Below are 24278 nucleotides of genomic sequence, written 5' to 3' on the forward strand. Positions count from 1 at the left end.
GTTGTCATAAATCTAGCTGGCACATGTTTGCTACATAAACATGGGGATCTGAGTTCAGATCTCTACCAAAAATCTGGGTGTGGCAGCCTGCATCTGTAACTCTATTCTGGGGAGGTGGGGACAGGTAGAAGCAGATCCCTGGAACTCACTCTCCGGCCAATTTTAGCTGAGCCCATGAGCCCTAGGTTCAGTGAGAGAAGCTGTCTCAAAAAATAAGGTTGAGAGCAACTGAGGAAGATGCTCAAGGCTGACCCCTGGCCTTCACATGCATGCACAAACACACCTGCATGCACACGTGTACACCTACATGAACTAATACACTGACATGAATATGCACACACACACATACACATGAGTGTGCATGCTCCCACACACAAATATGTATTACATGTAGATTTAACTGAGGCTGATCCTATAGCCATTGCCTTGAACACTAGGTAGGTTCGTTAGTGAAGTAAAACCAATAAGTTACATTGGAACAAGCATTTTTTTTAAAAATAAGGAATTGTTGCACATGATCACGCCTGCTCAGAGATCCCGCAATCTTTTTCTGCAAGCCTGAGTTTCAAGGCTTGGAGGTATAGTTTCAGTTAGTTCTGATGGCCTGAGAATCAGAAAAGCAATGATACAGGCTCTCAGCCCATCTGAACCCCAACAACCAGGTCTTCTGGTGATGTCAATTCCAGTCTGAGGGCAGAAAAATATAAGGCTGATATCTCAGCTCTAGCCCACAGCAGAGAAATTCTTTTCTCCTTGGCTTTATTTGGACCTCCCATGGGTGAGCTGTGGCCCACTCATCCTGGAGAGGACTTTCTGCTTTACCAAGTCCACTGCTAAACACATGTCTTTTCTAAAAGCCCTCACAGACACACTCAGAAATGATGAACCAAATATATGGGCACCCTGTAACCTAGCCAAGTTGACATGAAATTATCACAAGCGCCCATCTGTGAGAGAGCAGTAAGGGCCCCTGGAGGAGAATACCAGATAATTGGAGTCTGTGTATAAGCTATTACATTCTGGTCAAGGTGTGCCTTGGTCTCACCTTGTTCTTGTTCCTCCTTCTTTTGTCATGGAAGAAATGTGATATGCTTGTGGTTGTTTCTGCTTTTTGTGAGTGAGAAGATAAGTGCTGCATCTGTGTTTGAGAAAGACAGTGACCAAAATTTCTGGGATGTCACACAGTATCTGTTTTGTTCCAAGTGCTAACGCAACAGTACTTGCTTTTAATCTAGGTCAACCACCCTTGTCTCACTTCCTTGATTCCTGGATTTCTGTAGTCATTAGTCTAAAGTGCTCAAACAGCACCCATAGCTGGTTGCTTAAGGGGTTTTTCTATATCTTTTAGAAAAACAAGAAACAAAAAACAAAAAACAAATTCTTCTTTGTGAAATAGATTTCTAGATGAACAAGGACTAGCATCATGCGAACAGGATGCACAAATCCCTAAAGTAGGTCCCTAGTAGTAATAGACATGGGGTCACTTCACCTTCTGTGCTGTAGTTTCAAATTCATGTACATCAAGGACACAGCCTCATGTAATGGCCATTGCTTATGGCAGCAGTTCTCAACCTTCCTAATGCTGTGATCCTTTGATACAGTTCCTCATTGTTGTGGTGACCCCCAACCATAAAATTATTTTTTGTTGCTACTTTATAACTGTAATTCTGCTACCAATATTAATTATAATGTAAATGTCTGTGTTTTCCAATGGCTTTAAGGCGACCCCCGTGAAAGGGTCATTTGACACCAGGTTGGGATCTGCAGGTTGAGAACATGTGGTCTTAAAACTAGTATGGGATTACTGCAAGATATCATTTCTAAGCTGACACTGACTTCAAAGATTCCTCTATCCTGGGGCTGGGGAGATGGCATCAGGTGTGAGCACTTAACTCTGCAAACATGAGAAGCTGGGTTCAAATCGCTAGATCCACATAAAAAGCCCCACCTCAAGGATATAAGGCAAAAAACAATAGAGGAAGACACTGAGTGGATGTGATGCTATATTCCGGCCTTCATAAGTGTGCACAGACATACATACCTGTACACTCATGTGAATGCACACACTCATAGTTACTTTCCTTACTGACTATCTTAATGTGCTAGGAAAAGCAGATTCCATGGTTGTTCACTTGTTAACTCTGCTATAATAAAACATGATTTGGGGTCCAGTGAAATATCACGTTGAAGCCCTGTCAGTGGAAACCCTCAAACGGTGACTCTAGCAAAGAACATAAAGACAAAAATGGCAAGTTCGAATGTGGACTATCTGTTGATTCCATTCAAACGGATTGCTTTTCCTTCCAGGGTAGAAGAGATCTCACGATGCCAAGTTGCCACAAGTGGCTGTCTCTCCTGCAGGGAGGGTACCACACGGGGATCACCTGAGGGGAGGATTCAGTTTTTGTCTTTGCTTTTTAGACATTGATCAATGGAAAGAAGTATGTCACCTTTTCTGAGTGGGAAATTGGGTCCTTTATTCCTTTGATGTACCCTTGTGTCAGCACCCAAATAGCCACTGATAAAAGAGCAGACTTCTATCATTGTGGAGTTTCGCTGTGTTAGGTTGCAGTCTGTCATCTCCAGATAGCCATTTGTGCTCGGTCTATGACGGTGGATTCCCTTTTCTCACGAGGGTTCTAAAAGTCTCCCCTGATCTGGTGACCCTGATTTTTTAAGGAATGTCATATAGTCCTTAGGGCAGATTACAGGCTGAATTTGGACTCTTTCCTGATAAGGAAACTGGTTTAGCCAGCATCTGGGAATTCCTAGAAATACCTGACCCTGCTAAGGATCTTAGTCTTCAGCAGTGACCTTCAGCTGTACTTGGAGATTCTGCCACCCATAGAAAAATTAAGTACCGTATTCTCCTTCTTGTGACAGGCCCATGCTAGTGCATGGAAAATGAGACACCGAACCACTACATGTAAATACAGTATTCCTGACCCCCTGACCCCAGTGAATCAAAACATTTACCCTCGAAATCCTTCCCGCTGTCCAAAGGTTTATAAAGGCCTGATTTCAAATACGAATGTTGGCTAGCTTGCAGCATGTGTGCTGCGTGATACCGTCAGCCTTCAACCACGGCCATCTGCATTTTGTTGTTCATCCCCTGCCTTGCCGAGTCTCACCAAGCCTGCCCTCCGCCCCACTGGGCCTGGCCTTTGCCAGGCCTGTGTCTTGGCTGCAAGCTGACCAGGCACAGGCTTTTGCCCGCACCCCTGCAGTGCTCGGCACAGCAGCTTAACAAAGAGCTGTAGAACTCTGGTATCGCCATAGGCTTTGTAAGGCTGGAGCTTCCATTGCCAGCAGCAATATCATCCAAAAGAGCTAGTTAACTGTAGCACTCTGGCCTAGCATCCTAGTGCACATGGGCCTCACCCCAAAGCACTCTACACTCTGGGTTATTTTGCTTACTTGATTGCTTAGTGCTTCCTCTATAGTGGAAACTCTTAGGGTACTGTTATGAAGTTATTCTGAGAGCTTCATTATTTGTGTCTACACACACATACCCTTTCCAGAGCTGTGACTTTGATTTTTATATGTCATTGCTTCCACATCCCCAACCACTAGCTAAGTCATTGCTGAGAGTCAGGCTGTCTGGCTTTCTTTCTCTCTCTGTGTCTCTGTCTCTCCGCATCTTTCTCCCTCCCTTCCTCCTTCCCTCTGTTCTTCTGTCCCTCCACCCCCCTCTTTGTCTGTCTCTGTGTCTCTGTCGCTCTCTCTCCTGTCCACTTCCATTACCACAAAAAACAGATGATCTGTGGACTCCTCTCTCCTGTCCATTGGGAAGATTTCCCCTCATCAGTGTATTGCAGAGCACTAAGTGGGAGTAGTTCCAGTGTTCGCCATTTGAGATTTGCAACCATATACAAAGCTCAGCCTATCCCCACCTCAGCTCATCATCAGGGATCCCTCAAGCATCCAGATGGATGAGCTAATAGAGACCACTGTAGCAATATGAGCTACCCACTCATGCAAAAGACTGTGTCCTGTGGGCCTATTAGTTTCTAATCTTGCAGAATAACACTAACTTAGAAATAGCCAATAAGCCCACCAACAAGTCTATCGTTCTCTGAAATGTGTTGGGTCTGACTGAACCTAACTTATGGTAGACTGTCTGGATATACGGTCATTTGGTATCCCGTGGTCAGGTACTTCATCAGTCTTGGGTTCTTGTGGTATTATTCCCTTTTCAAGAGGGATATAGTTCTCTGGCATGAAAGGCATGCTTCTGTTCCAAAAATATTAGGCTTATATTATGACACTTTTGTTGTGGCTTACCATAGCTCCACAGAGCATCTTTTCCCACCAGAGATACATATTACATCACAGAGACTGAAGCATCACATACCTACTTCCAGGACTCAGGAAAGATTGTCAGGTACTGTTATTTCTTCTCAGTGGCAGGAAGTAGAGTTTGGCATAATCTGCCACTATCTTTGGATGGGCAGCCTTAACATGACCCCACATGAACAGCACATGCTTCTGTGCTATTCATAGGGGTTCTGGATCTTCAGAGGTTTAACCTTCTACCTTTGAAAGCACAATCATTATATTAAAATTTCCAGCATATTTGCTTAATGCCTGGTACTTGTTAACACAGCTTTGTTAATGTCATGGATGAATGGCACATTCTTTGGAATGGTCAGTCTAAGTCCCTTCAGACCCCATAAAAATAGAAAGTACAATAATTAACATAGTTCAGGGCAAGATCACAAATGCACATTTGTTTATACCACGTGAATACAGACTTCTTGTATACCATGGAAAAGAAGACATCTGGGATGTGAAAGGCCGCATGGCATACTCCTGACACTATGTTAATATACCTTTGCAAAGATTCTACACTCATCATAGCAGCTGCATTTGGAGGTACTGTTCTTGACACAGCAATTGCAACTGGGGTTACTATTATTTGAATGAGCAGAGAGTAATGTCTGTGCAGCACTATATGACTGTCATTCTCTAGGATTCTTTTAGTTTTTGTAGGCACCAAACTGGGGAGATAAATGAGGTTATAATTGGAATCACCATCCTGATATCATTGAGGTGTTTAAGTAGTGGCTTGTTCAGTTTGTTCTAGATTTACTCTTTTGGTAGAGACATGGAGGTTGGAGGGAGAAAAGTTCCAGAAGCTTACATTTGGTCTACTTGACTATAGCAGCTCTTCTTCCTCCATCCAGGGATCTTTCTTTTGATGTGTATCTATGAACACTGTGGAATCACTGTTAACCTTCTCCTAAGAACAAGACCATGATAACTTAGTCTCTGAGTCCCAGGTATCAGTGTCAACTTTAGGCTTGTGTTTTACAGTTTTCCAAATCTTTAGGCTATCTTCTTTTCCCAAGTAGATGGTCACTTGAGTAAATGACTAAGAACATTTTTGAGAACTCACAGGACAATTACTTCCATGTTTATAGTCTCTAATATTTGAAGGGCTAGTCCACGGGGGCCTTTATGATTAGGGTCTAGGAATAGCAATATATCTTGATTTTTTTTTTTATTGCAATGAGTGTCTCAGCCTCTTCTTTTTTTTAATCTATTCTCGATTTGTTTGATTATGTACATTGAGCAAAACTTTTACTGGCCACCCATTTGTCTTGTTCCCCAGGGATGTCTGTTTTACTAGCCATCTCCATAGATCTCAGAGAGAGGGTGCTTCCCTTTGACTGCATTCCAACCTTGTCACTCACTATAATAATTATACTCTAGGTCTGTGAGATACAGTTTCCCAGCTTCTAGGAGTCTTCCAGGCATAAGCAGCTTGAAATAACTTACTCCATCATTAAACATCCAACTCCGTGAAAATTCTCACTTATGTGCCAGATATATACTTCCTGGAATGTCTACTCATATGGCATGCCTTCATATACGGGAAGGGAAGGCAACTGCCATGCAAGTCTTACTCTTTATTTTTCTCACAAAGACTACTACTTCCTCTTGCTTTTGAATAATCTCAGAAATTGGCCTTCAGATTCACTAAGGAAGTCAGAATGCTAATTAATCTTGGGTTATCTGGAAGGAAAAGAGAACACATGTGCTCCATTGAGATTAGGTAGAATAGTAAAACAAAGACTGCCAGCCACATAGATAACATACATGTGTTTACCACGTGACAGGTCCCATGTGAAACACTTGACTCAAATTATCCTCACAACAAGCATTCATTTATGCAAGAAATATTTATTAAGCACCTAAATCATTCTAGAAACCGGGGGGATACAGCAGTAAAGAATAATAATTAAAAAAAAAACCCAAAAACCAAAAAACCCTGCCCATATAGAGCTTACATTCTAGAGGTGAGAAGGTGGAAACAGGCAATAAATAAGATAATTAAGTGCTCTGTATAGAATGTTAGGTGTTGAGTGTTAAGGAAAATAATAGCAGGAGGAAAGAAAATAGGAAATGGTAAGTGTGGTTTGCAAGTTTAGAGACTGTATGTGAGGGAGGCCTAGCTAATGGGTAACTTGAGTAAGACCCTAAGGAGGTATCAGGGTGACCTTGTGGATTACTGGGAACTGTCCCAAGGAGAATGAACCATAAGGGCAGAGACCCTGAGGTAGTATTATTATCTCTCTTGTACACATGACTTGCCCAACAGCCCACTGCTTGAGGATGGAGCCAGGATTCAAACTCAGCTCTGCTTGATTTTAGACCTTGTTATTATCATCGAGCTGCCTGGTGACAGAGTGTGGTGTTAGACAATGGGGAAATGCTCTGTTACCAACGACGACACAAGATCCCAGACAAGGGAAGCAACTTGCTTAGATGAATTCATGTCGATAATGGCAAAGCTGAGACTGGCATGTGGCAACTTGTAGGCCATCTCTCTGCCTACAGAATCCAGACATTTATCCTCTGGCTAGAACTAGTTTCCAAACCCATCAACGGACTAGGTATAACTTTATGAACAGATTTTGCTGATAAGTATCTTGGAGTTTCGTCTTGGCTCAGCTGCACTAAATGATGTCTGTGACTTCTGATTTCTCTCACTGGCAGATATGGATTAGTAACCAAGCATAGACTATGGAGTTAGGTACATCTAAACCTGAAAATAGGCTCTATGCTTTTCTATCTATATGGCCTTGGGCAAATTACTAAATATCTCTGACTCTCAGTTTCATCATCCATTAGAGGATTAGGAATGCCTCTCGGAGATGTGTTTGGGATTACACAAAATAATACATGGGTGACACCTCCCACGGAGACTAGCAAGTGGGAGATGCTATTCCTGCAACCATGTCCTATCCCCTGTGTGATTAGTTGTCTTGTCACATGCATAACTCTTACTTTTTAAATGTATTACTTCTTTTTGAGAGCTGAGAAGTTACCTTATATATGTAGCTACTCACCACATTTTATATTATATGGTGGTACACAGTAAATGCTTAAGGGTGATTATTTGATTGCTGGATTAGTGGAGAAGAGAAAGAATAGTGATTATTGCTTTGGGACTCTGTGGACGCTTCTTCCATCACCTAGTTAGATCATTTGCTAGTCCTGCTCACCAGGCTTGTTCCCTCTGATGTGAGTGGCCAGCAGATATCCTCTTACTTCTTTGAAGTCAATATGCATTATCCCAGAAGACAGGCCACTGTTCAGGTAGAGGAAGACATCTTTTTTTTTTTTTTTCAGTCAAGAGAAGAGAGACAGCTGTCACCGTGAGGATCAGTAGGTTCTCGACATATCCTGGGAAGAAGACAAAACTCCAGTTTAATTCACAACTTTAACATCTTCCACCCAGATCATTCGTCAGGACCGCTATCAAAGAGTCAAATTGACCAATTTCCATTTTTATTTCTCTTCCCCACCCTCTGGCAAGATCTCAGTGAGCAGCTAACCAGCTGAAAATAGGAAGAGAAGAGAAAGGCCTGGACTTTGATGATTCTAGAGATGGCTCATCAGTCGCCAAAAATTGAAGTTAGTTTTTCATTCATGTAATGTAGAAAAAAATGTCTCCACTGTAAATATTAGCAAAAGTTCAATGGAGTAACTGCTTTAAAATATCATTTTTTTTAAAGAAAAAAGTAATTAATTTTATAGCATTCCCCCTACATTGGCTTGTTTAGTCTTAATGGCAACTCTATGGAATAATTATTGTCCACATCTTAGAGACGAAGGCATGAATACATCCTAAAGACATTAACTTGTTCTGGATTACACAGCTAGTGAGGCTCAAGCCCAGGACACTATCTACACACCCTTGAGTCCAAAATCATTCCTCTGCCTCCATCACTAAAAAGATGGGTGGCAAATGTTTTCTCCTGACCCTCTCACAGGCCACTGAAGGCTAACATGGGGGAACCACCCAATCATCTCCTTTTCTCTGGTGAAGCATGCATAGAACCTTATACTAATACAATAAGATAAAAGAAAACATAACTTTTTCCCTGGAGCTAAGAATGTTCCTATAATATTTGTCTCTGCGTAGGTGAGAAGGCCATGAAGCTTCACTCCTTGACATTATGAATTGGGGGTAGGGGAGGCGGGTGGAGAGTGTTGCTTTGTGGCTGAGGATCAAGGGAAAACAAAGAATGTTCAGCCCAGTTTGGAAGACAATCATCTGCTTTTCAACTCAAACACTGGTCAGGTTGGGCTTAACGAGCTTTTAAAAATAAATCAAACTACTCAACTAAGAATTGCATACATGCGTGCATCAGGAAGACTTTATAGAAGTGAGCACCACTGTATGAGATGGTAGGATCAGAATGACATGTCCACTCCTTTTATGCTATGAGTATACAGTATTTATACAGCAGATAGGAAGTGATAATTACATGACTTTATCGGACTCTGTAAAGACCCATTTGCCCAGAGCATGGAGAGCTCTTTCCATCAAATTCTCAATTTGACAATTGGTTAAATTGACACTGGGGGAAGACAGTGTTCTTCTGAGATGGAGGTATTAATGATATTCCTTTAGTGATATATTGATAGGAGGCACTGGGTCTCGTGGGCTAAGCACCCTTGCACTTGAAGATGGGTGACTCAGCTTTGCCCAGTACTAGTAATGAACATGGAACCAGAACCAGAGTTTTGGGTTATATTTCCTTAGTGAAGCTTTTCCAGCTTTTTTCCCTTTTCACTTTTATTTTATAGCTGTGGAAGATTCTTTTGATCAAATATCCTGGTAAATACCCTAATTAGTTCACCTTTGGAATTTCTTTTTTTAGTCTTTTTTTTAATTATTAATTACAGTTTATTCACTTTGTATCCCCCCTGTAGCTCCCTTCCTCCTCCCCTCCCAATCCCACCCTCCTTCCCCCTCCTCCACCCATGCCCCTCCCCAAGTCCACTGATAGGGGAGATCTTCTCCTTCCTTGTTATCCTAGTCTATCAGGTCTCATCAGGAGTGGCTGCATTGTCTTCCTCTGTGGCCTGGTAAGGCTGCTCCCCCCTCAGGGGGAGGTGATCAAAGAGCAGGCCAATCAGTTTCTGTCAGAGCCAGTCCCTGTTCCCATTACTAGGGAACCTACTTGAACACTGAACTGCCATGGGCTACATCTGTGCAGGGGTTCTAGGTTATCTAGGTTAATCTCCCTGAATGGTCCTTGGTTGGAGTGTCAGTCTCAGAAAAGACCCCTGTGCCCAGATTTTTTGGTTCTGTTGCTCTCCTTGTGGAGCTCCTGTCCCCTCCAGGTCTTTCTATCTCCCCTTTCTTTCATAAGATTCCCTGCACTCTGCCCAAAGTTTGGCTGTGGTTGCTTGTGCCTGAGGGACAGGCAGTTCGTTTCTTTATAGATGAAGAGACTAAGGCTTAGAGGAGGAGCTCTCAAAGTCCAGGTTCACAGTGATGCACACATTACAGGTTTTCTGGTTAGAGCCACACATGACCCCACAACATAAGCCATGCTCTTGTCGTTAGTGCTGCCCTTCATGGTACTGTACAGCATGTAAGCTCTGGAGAGGATGGGAGCTCCACAAGGAGAGCAACAGGGCCAGAAAATCTGGGCACAGGGGTCCTCCCAGAGACTCATACTCCAACCAAGTACCAGGCATGGAGACAACCTAGAACCCCTGCACAGATGTAGCCCATGGCAGTTCAGTGTCCAAGTGGGTTCCATAGTAATGGGAAGAGGGACTGCCTCTGACATAAACTGATTGGCCTGATCTTTGATCACCTCTCCCTGAGGGGGGGAGTGGTCTTACCAGGCCACAGAAGGAGACAATGCAGCCACTCCTGATGTGATCTGATAGACTAAGATCAGAAGGAAGGAGAGGAGGACCTCCCCTATCAGTGGACTTGGGGAGGGGCATGCGTGAAGAAGGGGGAGGGAGGGTGGGATCAGGAGGGGAGGAGGGAGGGACTTATGGGGGGATACAAAGTGAATAAAGTATAATTAATAAAAAATGCATTTTTCAAATGCAAAAAAAAGAGAAAGTGCTCTAATTCCTATTACTGGGGACTTTAATTATACTTGGAATATAGAGTTTTCATACGCAATAGTGGAAGACACTAAGCATCTATGAAGGGACACATGGGTAATATGTTTTCTCATTGTCGAATATTTTTCTATGATTTAAAAGCCTGCAGCAGGGGCTCTCAAGTCACTAGAGAAAGGAGCCATGAGAGTGAAGCGCATGGATGCAGATCTTGCTGGCTCTCCTTGTGGGCTGCCAGGGATGTTCCCGAGTGCGGTCTCCCTTCCTTCCCGAGGCCAGCACGTGGCTGTCAAGCCTCGGCAGTACTGTCATGTAGACTTGGAGATCCTGCGAGAACTCCAAATCTACCGATTATTGCCTGTATGGTTTTTAGAAATCACTTAACATTTCCACTTCATATTGACCTCATCTTGTCAAAGAAATGAGTTGAACTACAAACTCTTTGAGTCCTTGGGGTTTCACAAGGCTTGAGTAATTTAAGCTCAAGAGAATGTACCGTGGGTAATTCGCTCACAGACTTTAGGGAACCTGGATAACCTGTGTTAGAAAATGAGGCTGGCCCGGCACGGTGGCGCACACCTGTAATCCCAGCAGTCAGGGAGGCAGAGGCAGATGGATCTCTGAGAGTTCAAGGCCAGCCTGGTCTACAAAGCGAGTCTGGGACAGCCAGGGCTACAGAGAGAAATTATGTCTCAGAAAGAAAAAAAAAAAAAAAAAAAAAAAAAAGGAAAATGAGAGGAGGAGGGAACCAGGACAGGTTGGTGTGAAGATTTGCAAGGGGTCGAGGTGCTGACAGAAGGGCCATAGAGCAGCAGTGTCGCTAGCGTACCAGCTACATCAGAGAGAATGGATTCCTGAACACTCTCTATCCTTGCAGCTCTCTACTCAAGCCCAGAGTCCTTAAGACACTGGCTTCTTGACCCAGGGTGAAGCTTACATCCAGCTTACCTAGAAGACAGCCCACAGCTTACTCTGCAGCCTCACCTCTACAGCACTCACTAGTGAAAAAGGCTATTGCTAAGTCAAGGGGTAGATGCTCAGTGGACATCTAGGTGTTTCCTCCCAACCCTCCTTTTCTTTCTCCCCTTCTTTCTCTCTCTTCCCTTTCTCTTGGGACTGTGGCCTTAAAGGCTCTTCCAGTCCAATCATCAGCTGACTTTTATATTTGAGGGAGGTTACATGTTATTATGTTAGATAAGGCTGCAGTCCCCACTTCTCACTACACTGTCAAAAGGATTATGATCATGGTGAAGGGAGGAGACAGTTGCCCTGGCTACCGCTGGGGACCAGAAAGCCAGAAAGCAGCAGTATTCCTAAGGACTAGAGCCAGGGAGGGCTATGAGCAATGATCTTGGAGCAGATGGCTCATAGACCAGTCCACCAAAGCCCCCCGGGTGCTGCTGCTAGTCGAGGGGTTTCCTTTCGCAGTGTTCCCATTAACACATTTTCTTGGCTTTCTCTTTATGGCTGCTGGGATGAGCAGCTTTTTTTCCATTTCCAAACTGTCCTTATCAGTAATGCAACAATAGCTAATTTAATTAGCTGACCTGAATGGTGGCCAGTTTGAGCTAATTTGGTTTTGATAGTGCTCTTTGGCACATGTAAAACTGATAAGCATATTTCTCTCCAGATGAACAGTGGGGTTTGGGAGGGGTATGTGAATGAGGATAGCTCTCCTGAAGCCCCTCTTATACCTGGGGACACAGTGCTTGACCAAAGGCAAGTTATTCTGAAGTCAGTATTCCCCCAACCCCCGAAGGACCTGTCAAAGATGTCAGCTGAAAGAGATAAAATAGAAAACCAAGAAATTGCAAAGGCAAATTGCCCAGGATGAGGGTGCTGGGACAAAAATATCCCCCTTAGCAGGAAGAATGCTTGGCTGGGAGGTCTGGATCTCAGCCATGGACTGACCGTCTCTCAGTCACTCTAATTCTGTGGGTCAGCCACCTGATGAATCAGGTGATCATTGGCCGCTTCCTTCACAGCTGTGTCTCAGCACATCCGTGCAGTGTAGATAAGAGCACGCTCGCGCGCGCACGCGCGCGCGCGCACACACACACACACACACCCCCCATATCAATAGCTGATACTCCAACAATGAGCTGAGTTCCCAGAGAGTACATTCTCGAGTTCTTCTTGGTGGAAACTAAACACTAGTACTCCTTGTGTCTCGAGGAGTTCTAACAGGATATGTATACACAGAAGGTACTTAGCATATATTTGGTGAATGAGTGCTATAGGAAAGGGGGTATAAGGGTACACAGAGGGACAGTTTCAGGCCTGGGGAAGTCAACATACAACTGGATATCATAAAACAAGTTCCTTTTCAAGCCAATAGTTCAGCCCTCTCTATCCTTGAAAAAAAATTACCAGAAAAACAGAATGGTTTTGGATCCCCAGTGAGACTCCATTGGAGAGAACTAAATTTTCATTTACAAGCAGTTGTCAATGGGAGATGGCTTTTGTTTTAGGCATGAGGCATGTCTCCACTTCTTTCAACTCCAAGATCCCCTCTGACTCATGCGGTTCCTGTGCATGCTGCCACAGTCTCTGTGAGTTCATATATGCAGGGGTCATGCTATGTGTAGAGGGCCTTCTTTCTTTGTTGTCCCCAGTTCCTTCTGTTTCTTATAGTCCTGGCAGGAGATGGCCAACACAAAGTGAACTCAGTGACACTTCCCCAAGTTATTTGTCTCATACTGTTTTGTCAGGGATTTTTATTTTTAACCTCACAGGTTCTCTGCATGTATATCATGGTTTTGGGTTTTGGGTTTTTCTGTGTGTATGAACGTTAGTGTCTCCATATTTACATGTGTTTCTCAAGCTTTTTCTCTGAATCTTTTTCTTACATCTGTTTTTGTTTTATCTTATTTTTATTACTACCCTTTAGATGCCTGTTTGATCTCTAAGAGTGGCAGGAAGGGTGTGGATTTGAATGGGAGGGGTGGAGGGGAGGACCTGGGAGGTGCTAGGGGAGGGGCAAGCATAATTAGAGAATTATATTGTATAAAAAAAATCCAATTTCAGCAAAAGAAAAAATAGGAAAAAAAAGGCTCGTTTGTTATGTGATACTTATTTATTTTATTTTATTTTTTGGCATATCAAAATCTCTTTTGTCCCTTTGGGGCCTGTATAAAGGGCCACACCCTATTTGAGTTTGCTTTGAAGTGTTTTCCCCATTTTGGAACTGCATTTCAATAGCACACTCGAGCATGCACTCAGCCACATTTGTTGACTGGTGTATGCTTGGAATTAGCAGGTTTGAAAACCTTTCCAGGAGGACTAGTGCATGTGAGAGTAGTTCAGTGTGCCTTCTGATTCTGCTCTGTGGTTTAACAATGCGCTGGCTTTCCCCGGCTGACCTTGGCATTCCCCATAGCATCAGCATTCCATGTGCTAAAACTCGCTAGTCTTTGTCTTCCGCCCTGAACTTCCTGGAACAGTGTGGACCCCTGGAGCTTTCCATCGGCATCTTCTGTTCCAACCTAAGCCAAGACACCCAGACACCAAGAACTGTCCCTCTTACCTGTTTACAGAAATCTATTTGTCTTAATTCTCTACTTTTGTGAATAGGTTAACCCAGCCTGCTTCCCTCATTCCTGCTTTAGGCAGTCATCTAGTCTATTGATTTTGCCTTCTATACCTCTTTTGAATCCAGGTCATTCTTACCACTGAAATGACTATTTATATCTTCCATCCCCTATCCTTCCAATCTAAACAGGAATTTCTCAAAGTCTGAGATATCTCAGTCAGACAAATAAGGAGCATTCAGTTTTCTGAACTGAATTAACATCTCCCTCCCTCTGTTCCATCAAATTCTAAATCTTTAGGGAATATCAAGTGCTATGCTGAATAAAAAGACGTAGATGGATTTTCTCACTCTAGTGTATATCAATTTTTATTTTAGTAGCAAAATCAAATGCCTTTTGTGTATAGAGTGTATGTTATGCAGTTTGCCAGTTCAGAGATGAAAATCAAACACATACAAAACAAACAAACAAACAAAAACAAGCCTCTAACAGGTTAAGAAACTTTTCCCTTAATAAACAGATCATAAACGATGGAAGTTCAATTTGGAGTGTGGATTGGGTCCAATGTAAACACTATGTAAGACACTAATTATTCAAAGTCTTTGTCTCTGTAAACAAAAGAAAGAAAAAGCAAAAATACTCAGGTGAATCTCAAAATAGTTACACTGAATGAAAGAAGCCAGACAAAAAGGATTGCAGGCTGTGAGGTTTCATGTACACAAAATTCTAGAAAACACAAGCTAGATGCGGTGTCAAAACAACAAACAAACAAACAAACAAACAGGTGAATGGTTGCCTGGGGTAAAGGACAAGGTTGAAAGACTAGATTGAGAGCAAGGAGAGTTTGGTGCTCATGAACAGATTCAGTCTCTTGGTTGTGGTGACAGTGTGACATGTATAAATGTCAGTTATCAAAGTCTTCAAATACTCAGTTTAGTGTATGGCATTCGCCAACCAAGGTGTTAGCAAACAAACACACAGACAACTGAGCTATATTCATACCTTTCAAATCGTGCTTGGTAACAACGGGTAATTAATCAAGGGCATAACCTAGGGACGGGTGAGGGGAAAAAAAGTCCCCGAATACCTAGAGTCAACAGGTAGTGGAACAAGATCATCAGATAGTTAAAGGTCCCAGTATAGGTGGACCTACCTGGTTCTCACCAACTCTTTCTTGCACGTGGGAGGAATATGACAAGGTACATGACAAAACTCTAAGAAGCAATAGGATGTAAACCCAGGGTTGTTCCAAGAAATGGAATTATGTGCATAGCCCACTGATGAAATAGTGCACTCATGTCTATGCATACATCAACCTGTGCTACATACGTATGGTTAAGGGGCATGGAAGGCCTGAATCAGGGTGCATCGGGTTGGGGTGTGTGCTAAGTCCCGCAGGGGTGAGAAGAAGAAGTCCTCAGGTATAGTTCCAGGAAAAGATGTCACTCATCACACAAATGATTTTTTTGAAAGGTGCCAGCATCTGGGGGTGGGGGAGGACAGTGACAGATCACTGGGCCTAGCTTCTACTGATTCCTGGGGACTCTTCCCCCTCTTTATATCCTACCCAGGAAGGCAGAATGCAAACAGCAGCTCTTGCACTGGGTCACTCTCTGCCTTTCTACAGAAAATAGCAATGCTTTCTGCTTTATTCCGTTCCTCTATTACCTTAATGTGCTGGCCTGGAGGATGAATGAGATAATAAACACGGGAGCACCGAGTGAGCACAGAGTCTGGGTCACAGGAGGCGCTCAATAAATGTTAATTCCCTGCCCCCAGCCTGGTATAGATTAGCCCTGACTTCTCAGAAATGCAAATCCCTGCGTGCTCACCTAGGTCTCCTTTCAATATCCCTGCCTTTTACTACCCCTTAAAGCTGGGCCAGAATCCCTCTCCTCTGCTAATTGTCCCACAGAGACCAGGGAAGAGAAGGCAGCCACTCCGGAAGAGGCCAAAGCCTCCTAGCAGAAGCGTCTGTGTGTGTTATTGAGCTCTGTGAGCGTGGCCCTCATTCTTCTTCACAGACATTGCTGCGCCATCCATTTTAAATGACATAGAAGTCGACCCGTTTATCAAGATCAGCATACTACTGTATTATTATGATTATTTAGCATTTACATAACACTCTATTTGCAAAGTGCTTAATAATAATTTATTTATTACTTCATCTAACTATGCACTAATGGAAAATTCAAGAGGTTGTTTTGAGTTCACTGACCTCGGCTCTGGAGACACCTCAGGCCATTTTCAATTGCTGCCCAGATGCCTGCTGTAAAATGTTTTAATGAAAAACCATTTGATATATGTGTGTGTGCGTGTGTGTGTACATAGAAGTTCACACACATATATCTAATAAATACACTTATATTTCTACAAGTGTGTGTTTGTGTCTTTCCGCTTTGGGCAATTGTATTAAAAACAATACTTTTACTTTACAATGGGGGAAAATCATCATTAATATTAAGAAGTCACTGGAAATACACATATTTAGAACTTACATAAAACTGACACAGGTTTCAATTCTTACTGTGCAGAAGACGTGGAAACCAGGCATGCATCCTTTGCATCCCTCTTCTAGAAGGGTTTATAGCTGGGCAAAGTGATTCTCATCTCTCTCCCAGGATGTAGGAGGCTGAAGCAGGAGGGTCAAGAGTTTAAAGCCAACCTGGTATACATACTGAGACTCTGTCTCAAAAACAAAGAAATAACCAAACAGAGAAACCAAACAAGGGTTCACAGCCAGGGTTGGAGACTGGGGAGTGGCTGACAGACTGGGCTAGTTCGCTCTTTTGGGGAGCACTCAGACAGTGACTGAATATGGCGGTGGCAAGCAGTGGCTTTCTGCTCACAGCGGGTCTCAGTTAAAAGGGATTTTATTGCAGAGCTCCTTATTGGGTTGGTAGGGACCTTCTTGGGCCTCCATTTCCATTCGACCGTGTCTTCGCCCCCTCACACTTCTCCCGTCATTTGTCCTTTTCCTTAACGCTTATAAAAACCTCCATACATTTTCCAGTCCTGACTTAACCTCAGATCCAGCCAGCTTCCCCGGCCGCCAGGCCTCCCCAAGCCCATCCTGAAGCTCAGGGGCTGTGTTTGGGGCATCTATGTATCTCCAACATATTGATGCACAGTGGCTCTGGTGCTTTCAAAGAGCTTTCCCTTCCTTCATTCTGTAGCTGTGAATCTATATGGAAGGGGATTCACTAGAGCCAGGGGCCCTCAGCCTGAACACAAAAAGGTTTTATAGACATCCTGATGAAATGCTCCTAAGAAAACAGCAATTCAAGGGGGAGACGATTTATTTTGGTTTGTAGTTGAAGGGTACAGTCCTTCATGGAAGGTCATGGAGGCATGATCTTGAGATTGCAGATGATCACTTGAACCCTCAGTCAAGAAGATGAAGGTCACACTGCATCCACAGGCCAAGAGAAGCAGAGGGTAGTGCTCACCGTCCTTCTTTTTATGTGGCCTAGCACACAAGCTCATGGAGGAAGGCCCCGAAGGAAAAGCTCATTGCTTTTGATAGACCCATTTCCGTATCGACAATGGTCTGCATTGATTTTACCCCCAATGCTATGGGCGTGGACTGATGTGTAAACATTGTGGAGTAAGAAGTTATCTGTGTATGTATTTATATATAATATCTCTATTTAATGTTATATACTATACAATATAAGTAAATAAATGGTAGGGCATAAATGAACTAATATACATGCACACGTAAAATATCCATCAAATGGGGGCGTCAGAAGAAAGAAAAGGGAGGCGAGGTCATAGTGATAGTTGGTAGAAACATGATTACATTTAAAGAGTCTGATTCCTGAACCAGACGGGCCTCACTGTTTACCTATTCAGTTATATTCAATATGGGAAAGGAAAACTTAAATAAACCACACCGAGCATCTCTTGAAGAAGGCTCAGAATTGTTTGTCACCTATGGAAGGTTGTTTGTTTGTTTGTTTGTTTGTTTTGGCCAAGAATAAGGACAGAAGACATGAGCTCTTTCCCATTATGACTTTCTTCCTTCCTTCCTCCCTTCTTTTTCGTCCCTCCCTCCCTCTCTCTCTTTCCTTTTTTTTTTTTCCTGTTATTTTTCAAATCATGCCTGGAAGAAATCGGGCCTCTCCTTTTTCTATGCCTTTTTATTCTTTTTCTTTATCTCACAGTGGTCTCAGGCCAAAGACACCTGTAAGAAAACTATTAAGAAATGTAACCAGTGTTTTTGAAAGTAAAGGCCAGCAAGAATAAAAGCTAACTGAGGACAAGGGCCACACATAAAGAAGATGCTGGTAACTGGCTCTGCGAGACACGTTCAAATGGTGTGAAATTTGAAAGCGTGCTTCCTATCCTTTTCTATAGAGTCTTAGGTTTAACTATCATTAATTAGGGGGCTATGTGGCATGTTTAAGGGAAAAGGAACATTAATAAGAATATCTTGGATCCTTTCATCTGCTGCTTTTAGAGGCTGAGTAACAGAACATGTATCACACCCCTTAAAACAACAAGCTGACAGGGTTCGCAAGTCTTAGGTAAGACTCTAGGCTCAACTTCAATAATGACTTCAAAGCATGAAGTAGAATAATGTGTGGTTTACAGAGGTCAGCATGAATTGACCCAAACAAGACACATCCTATTTCCGTCACTCGCTCCTAGGAAGGGAGAGCTAAGGACAACACAACATTCCTGATCTGATTTCTTCACAATAGTGGACAAAATTCTTCTTGTTCTTGCTTGGGATAAAAGTGGCTAATCAGAAAGATAACATGCCAGTAAAGGGGAAAGGCTCTGCCCTCAGCTGGCAGTAGCCCACAGTGTTTGCCACGGGGCACTGGTTCTCACTGGTCCAGCCTAAAACAGGGTTGTCCTGGCAGCAATGTACTGTGGTGGTATCACACCCTCACCTTCCGGGTCATACTGGGTCATACTCTGGGTTCATATCCTGACTCTCCTCCATATTTGTCTGTCTCTAGATACGTTCTTTAACTTTTCTGGGGTTGTCACAGATTTCTTTTATACAAAACAAGTATCCGCAGGGCATGACGGTACATGCCTGTAATGCTGCTACTCAGGAGGCTAAGGCAGAAGGTTGTTCTGAAGTTCAAGGCCATCCTGATCTCTACGGAGAGTTCCAGACCATTCTGGGCTACACAGGAAGATTTTGATTCACTGAAATGAAATAGAGTAAATAGAACAAACCAGCGTCATAACACATACGCTTTAGAGAATTGGAAAGGGCTACTGTGCTGTGTAGAGTGAAGCATCTGGTCAGAGAAACAGCCTGGAAATGGTAGCTCTTTATTACACATTAGGCATTGTCTGAGAGTAATGAGCTAATATGTGGGATGCCAGAATCAGGATCCAAAAAAGGTTTCACTAGGCTGGACTCAAGGAGCAAATCTAATAGGGTGGCATTTAACAAGGATAAATGTAAAAGCAGTGCGATTAGATCTAAATAGCAAGTGGCACAAATGCCCGGTGGGGAGACGGGTGTTATCAACCACACACCTGAGCAAAACCTCGAGCACATCACTGACTCTTCGCTAATTAAGGGTCAATGGCGTGAGAAGTCCAGCAAAAAGCAAAGGCTACTCAGGCAGCATAAAGCCAGGGCATTGTCAGGAATGAAGGAAGAAACAGTATCCGTGCCCTCTGCCATTATCTGGGCCTCAAGGGTGGTGATAAATGAGGTTAGGATCAAGAAAGAGATGTGAATCCCGTCCGAGCCTAACAGGCAAAGGTAAGAGAAAGCTCACGAAGGCTCTGGGTTTGTGTTCCCAAACACTCGAAAGCAGTGTGTGTGTGTGTGTGTGTGTGTGTGTGTGTGTGTGTGTGTGTGTGTGTGTGATGCATAAAATCCCTTGTAACACATTTCCAGCTCCTTCTCTGCTTCAGACCTCACCGGAGAGCAAGAAGGATGGGTGTGAGTTCCAGAAAGGAAAACTGCTGCTCACGATGCAAAGAACACGCCTCCAATCATCAACACTGTCCCCACGTGGGGAGCCAGTGAATTTCCCAGCACTGGGATGACCTAGGTAGAGGCTGAAGAATTGCCTGCAAGAGATGCTGAATGGTGACTACACTGTCTTCTAGTGCAAGGCTATCTTCCTGCCGCACAAGTCATGTGAGCAGGTAGATTTTTCTCTGGGGAGAAGGTTCATAACTCTTCAGACCGTTTATAGCACCTCAGACATCCCATGCCCCTACATCAGTTCCCCAAAAGATGAAGATTGATTGAGTTGCAGCATTCTTTGCTCAACATGTATTAAACATTGTTGTGGGACCAGTGGGTGGGACCAAAGGCTTGAGTAAGAGGTATTGTCTCTGCTCTTGTAAAAGGAAAGCTTGACTTTGATGCACCCTGTGAAGCAAATTATGCAAAGTTACTTATCTTCTGTGATGGTGTCATACAATACAATGACATACACAGGGGACAGTATTTCTGCTTTTCCTGGGAGAAGGTCCCTTCAGCTTGGGGACTGGGGACTCTGCCAGAGATACTAGTGAAAGCACTTGAACCGTTTCCCCTGTCCTCTGGAGGTAGTGTGTTCTAGGGTCACCAAGGACTCCAAAGGCACGAGAGAACAAAGCTGTGGACACCCTGTAACCACCTACGAAGGTCCTGGGAACGGTTTCTCTCTTGCCCAGACCTCTCTAAGCCCCTATCCCACCTGCCTCTGATGGGGTAGGTGTGTGTCCTAAAACAAGATTCCGTGGAAGCTGCAGGGAAATGCCTTCACTTAGTTCATGAAAACCCAAATCAGCAGCTGCTCGTGCCTGTGTGCACACCTACATTAAACTGCCAGGCTGCTTTACATTTATTTACCCTCCATGTACTGCCTGTTTATTGGGTCAATAAATTGGAGGTGGTAATATCCACTCATCAAAACCCTACCTGAATTTCCAGGGCTTGGCTGTCACCTTACATCCTTCAGACGTCTCCCCAGGTGCTCTGCTTATGGAGAACACGCTATTCTCTGAACAGCTGAAGCATCTACTTTTCTGGATTCTTTTACTTAGCAGCAAGTTTCTAGTTTTCGACTAGGTGAGGTTGAGGTCATTAATTCCCGGTGACTGGGGTGGAGCCAAAGCCCATGAGTGGCTTTCACTTGTTTGGAGGCATGTGAGCCAGTTGCCAAATAGGGAGTCATGGGCCTCTCCTTGCGTCTTTGAAAGAAAACTGTCAGAGCCAGACAGAGCCAAATTCAGGAAGGCAGTGTGCCTTGTGTAGTCCTGTGGATTCATCCAGGCTCCCTGGCAAGCAGAACAGAAAGAGGGAGATGGTTCCCATGGGTTTTTAAACTAGAGGCTTGGAATTACGGGCTTTAGGTTTTTCTGTGGTCTAGTGGCTCCACTGAAACACTACTGTCAACTGTCCTAAAACATTATTTCTCCTCCTCCTCCTTCATTTTTGGTTTAGCTTTTTGAGACAGAGTCTCACTACGTAGCCCTGGTTGTCGTGAAAATTTGCTATCTGTACCAAACCGGCCTTGAACTCACAGAGATCTGTCTCCTTCTTTCTCGCATGTGCTGGGGATTACGTGGAATGCCACCACACCTGGCTTGTTCCAGAGCATGCAACCAAAGGGTAAACAGTTGGTGTCTAATAAGAGGCAGACACAGTAGGTGCAGCCATCCAGAGAATACTGTTCTCCATGAGCGGAGAGGACCTGGGGAGATATCTGTAGGGATGTAAGATGATGATAGCCAGGCCCTGGAAGTCAGGTGAGTTTTAATGAGCAGATATTACTGTCTCTACAACTGAACTCGGATTCTCGGGCTGAACATGGTGTGACATCTTTGCATTATGCCGCAGACATAAGAACAGACCTCCAAACCGTCAGCAGCCCCCTTGCTGGTGGCCAGGAGAACTTTCTTCGTGTCGGTTAGACTCAATCACGGACTTAGATGAGGAAACGGAGTAGAAGTGTGACACACTGAAATCGAGAGCTGCTTTAAACGTGAAACAGCTTGCTATTTACAGCCACATGACTTAGAACTGTGTAAGTGGTTCCTAGAGGGACCAAGAGAGCTGGGTAGAAACCCGTGCCTGCTTTCCTCCCTAGGCGAAGCATCCTGTCTCCAGTCCGGTGTTACCTGACATCGACTACCAGGCTCAGATTATGATCAAGTGTCTCAGCATGAACCAGGTCTTCTCTGAGGGCCACTCTCTGAGTCCAAGCCATAAGGCATGTTTAAAGCTAGCTGGGATTCATGAGGGACCAAAGAGCCCATGCACAGAAAACATTTTCACCTTACTGACCCCAATGCAGGCATTCCTCAGCCTCAGAATGCTGTTCTTCTGGCCCATTCCATCATTTGGACACTGTCACTTGCAAATCAAACTGGCTCTGGAGATCATGGAACTCTAGGCTTCTCCCCTCCTCTTTTCTTCAATGTAGGGCTCTCAGGGCTCAGAACGCAGGTGTAGATCCTGACTCAGACTGGAGAAGCTGACATCTAGACAGAAAGCCTGCCGCTGGCCCTGCCTGGGAAGCCTGTTTCTGCCACTCCTTCCACACTCCCAACGGGGCAAGATGCAAGCCACACCAGCTGTGTAGGGACCCTCCCCTATGCTGCTGCCAGTCATGGCTGCTCAGAAACCCGAGGCTGCACCAAAAGGAACAAAGGACATCTCAACGTGGATGCCGGCTATAAACACAGTCATTTTGAAGTCACCTTGGACTCTGGATCTGCCAGAAACCATTTTCTTAGGCTAGTTCTGTACCTGTCTGGAAATCTCCGTGTGGCTGGAAGCTGTTCTGTTCTTTCTCTTTTGCCATTTTCTCTTCCTACCACACAAAACGCTCAAGATCCACCTGAGACCTAACATTTGTCTGTTTTGAGAATAGATGAGTATTTATTAGAATTAAACAGCTGGGAGCCCCGTGATATTTAGACGGGTATTAGGAGGAATGTATGAGAAGAAGATAATGCTGGGTCTCTTTGTCTGTAAACCAGTCTGGGCTTAGTTGCTGAGGGGATTTCTTGGGTCTCCTGTGAGAAACAGATACAGTTAATTTCCTGCAAAAGCTGCGGGCTGGGCCGCGCTGATATTGCAGTGTTATTTAGAATAGAAAGGTCAGGCCTGAGATTGAATAATCATTGACAAGAAATCCACAGGGCATAGGAAGCAGTTGGTGAGCAGTAGCTGACTTATTTCTCTCTCTCTCTCTCTCTCCCCCCTCCCTCCCTTCCCTTTCTTCCTGGGTATCTGTTGATTCTGGGGTTTGTTTAATAATTCTTTTTGAAACTGTTTCCCAAAGATGTAACTGTTAGGAAAGGTTGGTTGAGACAAAGAGGGCAGTTTCCAGGCCATCAATGGAGATAGGACATTTATTCTTATAGACTGGGTGTATCTATTCTGGGCCATTGGCCTTAGGCACCTGTGTATTTTCAGACCATATACGGTGTTTTGTTTGTTTGTTTGTTTGTTTTCTTCTTCTTCTCATCAGTTTGAAGTACTCTGTCCCTACAAAGGGTGCTTCCTTTTCCTCCAAGGCGTCTGAGATATCCTCCAGTTTAAAGCCTGCCCTGAGTCTGGAGTCAAACATCATATTTTGAGAAGCATAGGGGGGAATCTGACAAATGGAACAGCTGCTGTGTGTCAGGCCAGGGCTGGACATTTTGCACACAGTAGTTCATGAATCCTGGTACCCATGCAAGCCCTGCTTTATGGATGGGGGAATGCCACAGAGGACAGAGGGAAGCTGGATAGCTTGCTCAAGACTTCTCAGTTTTTATGCAACAGCGTGAAGATGTGAAAGCGCGGGATCTCTGAGTACCAAACTCATTCCATGCCTCAAGCTTCCCAGGCTCACTGGGGGCTTTCTCTGGTACTGTTCTTATTCCCTTTATCCACTTGCCCTAAGGGTCTTCTTGGAAGTCTCTGTTTTTATTTAATGGAAGAGTTTCTTTCTGGAAAAACAGCATCATTAGCCGTCCTATCAAAAGACTGATCCTACAAATTAGATGGCGTAGACTTGTGTCCAGTTTGTAAAGAATATGGATGGGCTAGGGGAACATTAGCATCACTTCTGAATCTCAGATGCCATTTAGTTATTTGAAATTTAGTTATTTGAAATTCAATTTATTTAAAGTTTGGACTTCACAAGAGTATTGAGAGTTTGAGACCAGACTGGGCTATCCAGCAAGTTAAAGGCTAACCTGGGCTACATTGCAAGATCCTGACACCTTTTCTGTTTCATGAGGTCCCATTTATTGACTGTGGATCTTAGAGCCTGTGCTATTGGTGTTCTGTTCAAGAAGTTGTCTCCTGTGCCAATAAGTTCAAGGCTCTTCCCCACTCTTTTTTCTAACAGGTTTAGTGTGTCTGGTTTTATATTGACATCATTGATCCACTTG

The 24278-nt window shown here is 43.9% G+C and overlaps 1 protein-coding gene across 2 annotated transcripts in view; it reads right to left on the reverse strand.

The window, feature by feature from the left end:
* Window positions 1-6186: 6186 nt before the first annotated feature.
* Pbx1 (PBX homeobox 1) overlaps window positions 6187-24278 on the reverse strand; it is a 311127-nt gene continuing 293035 nt past the window's right edge. For both annotated transcript variants that reach the window (XM_060364629.1, XM_060364632.1), the window contains one exon: window positions 6187-7692. In XM_060364629.1, the coding sequence (XP_060220612.1) occupies window positions 7672-7692 (21 nt within the window). In that variant the 3' untranslated portion in view covers window positions 6187-7671. The remainder of the gene's footprint in view (window positions 7693-24278) is intronic.

Source organism: Meriones unguiculatus, chromosome 11 (assembly GCF_030254825.1).
Source record: "Meriones unguiculatus strain TT.TT164.6M chromosome 11, Bangor_MerUng_6.1, whole genome shotgun sequence".
Taxonomy (NCBI): Eukaryota; Metazoa; Chordata; class Mammalia; order Rodentia; family Muridae; genus Meriones; species Meriones unguiculatus.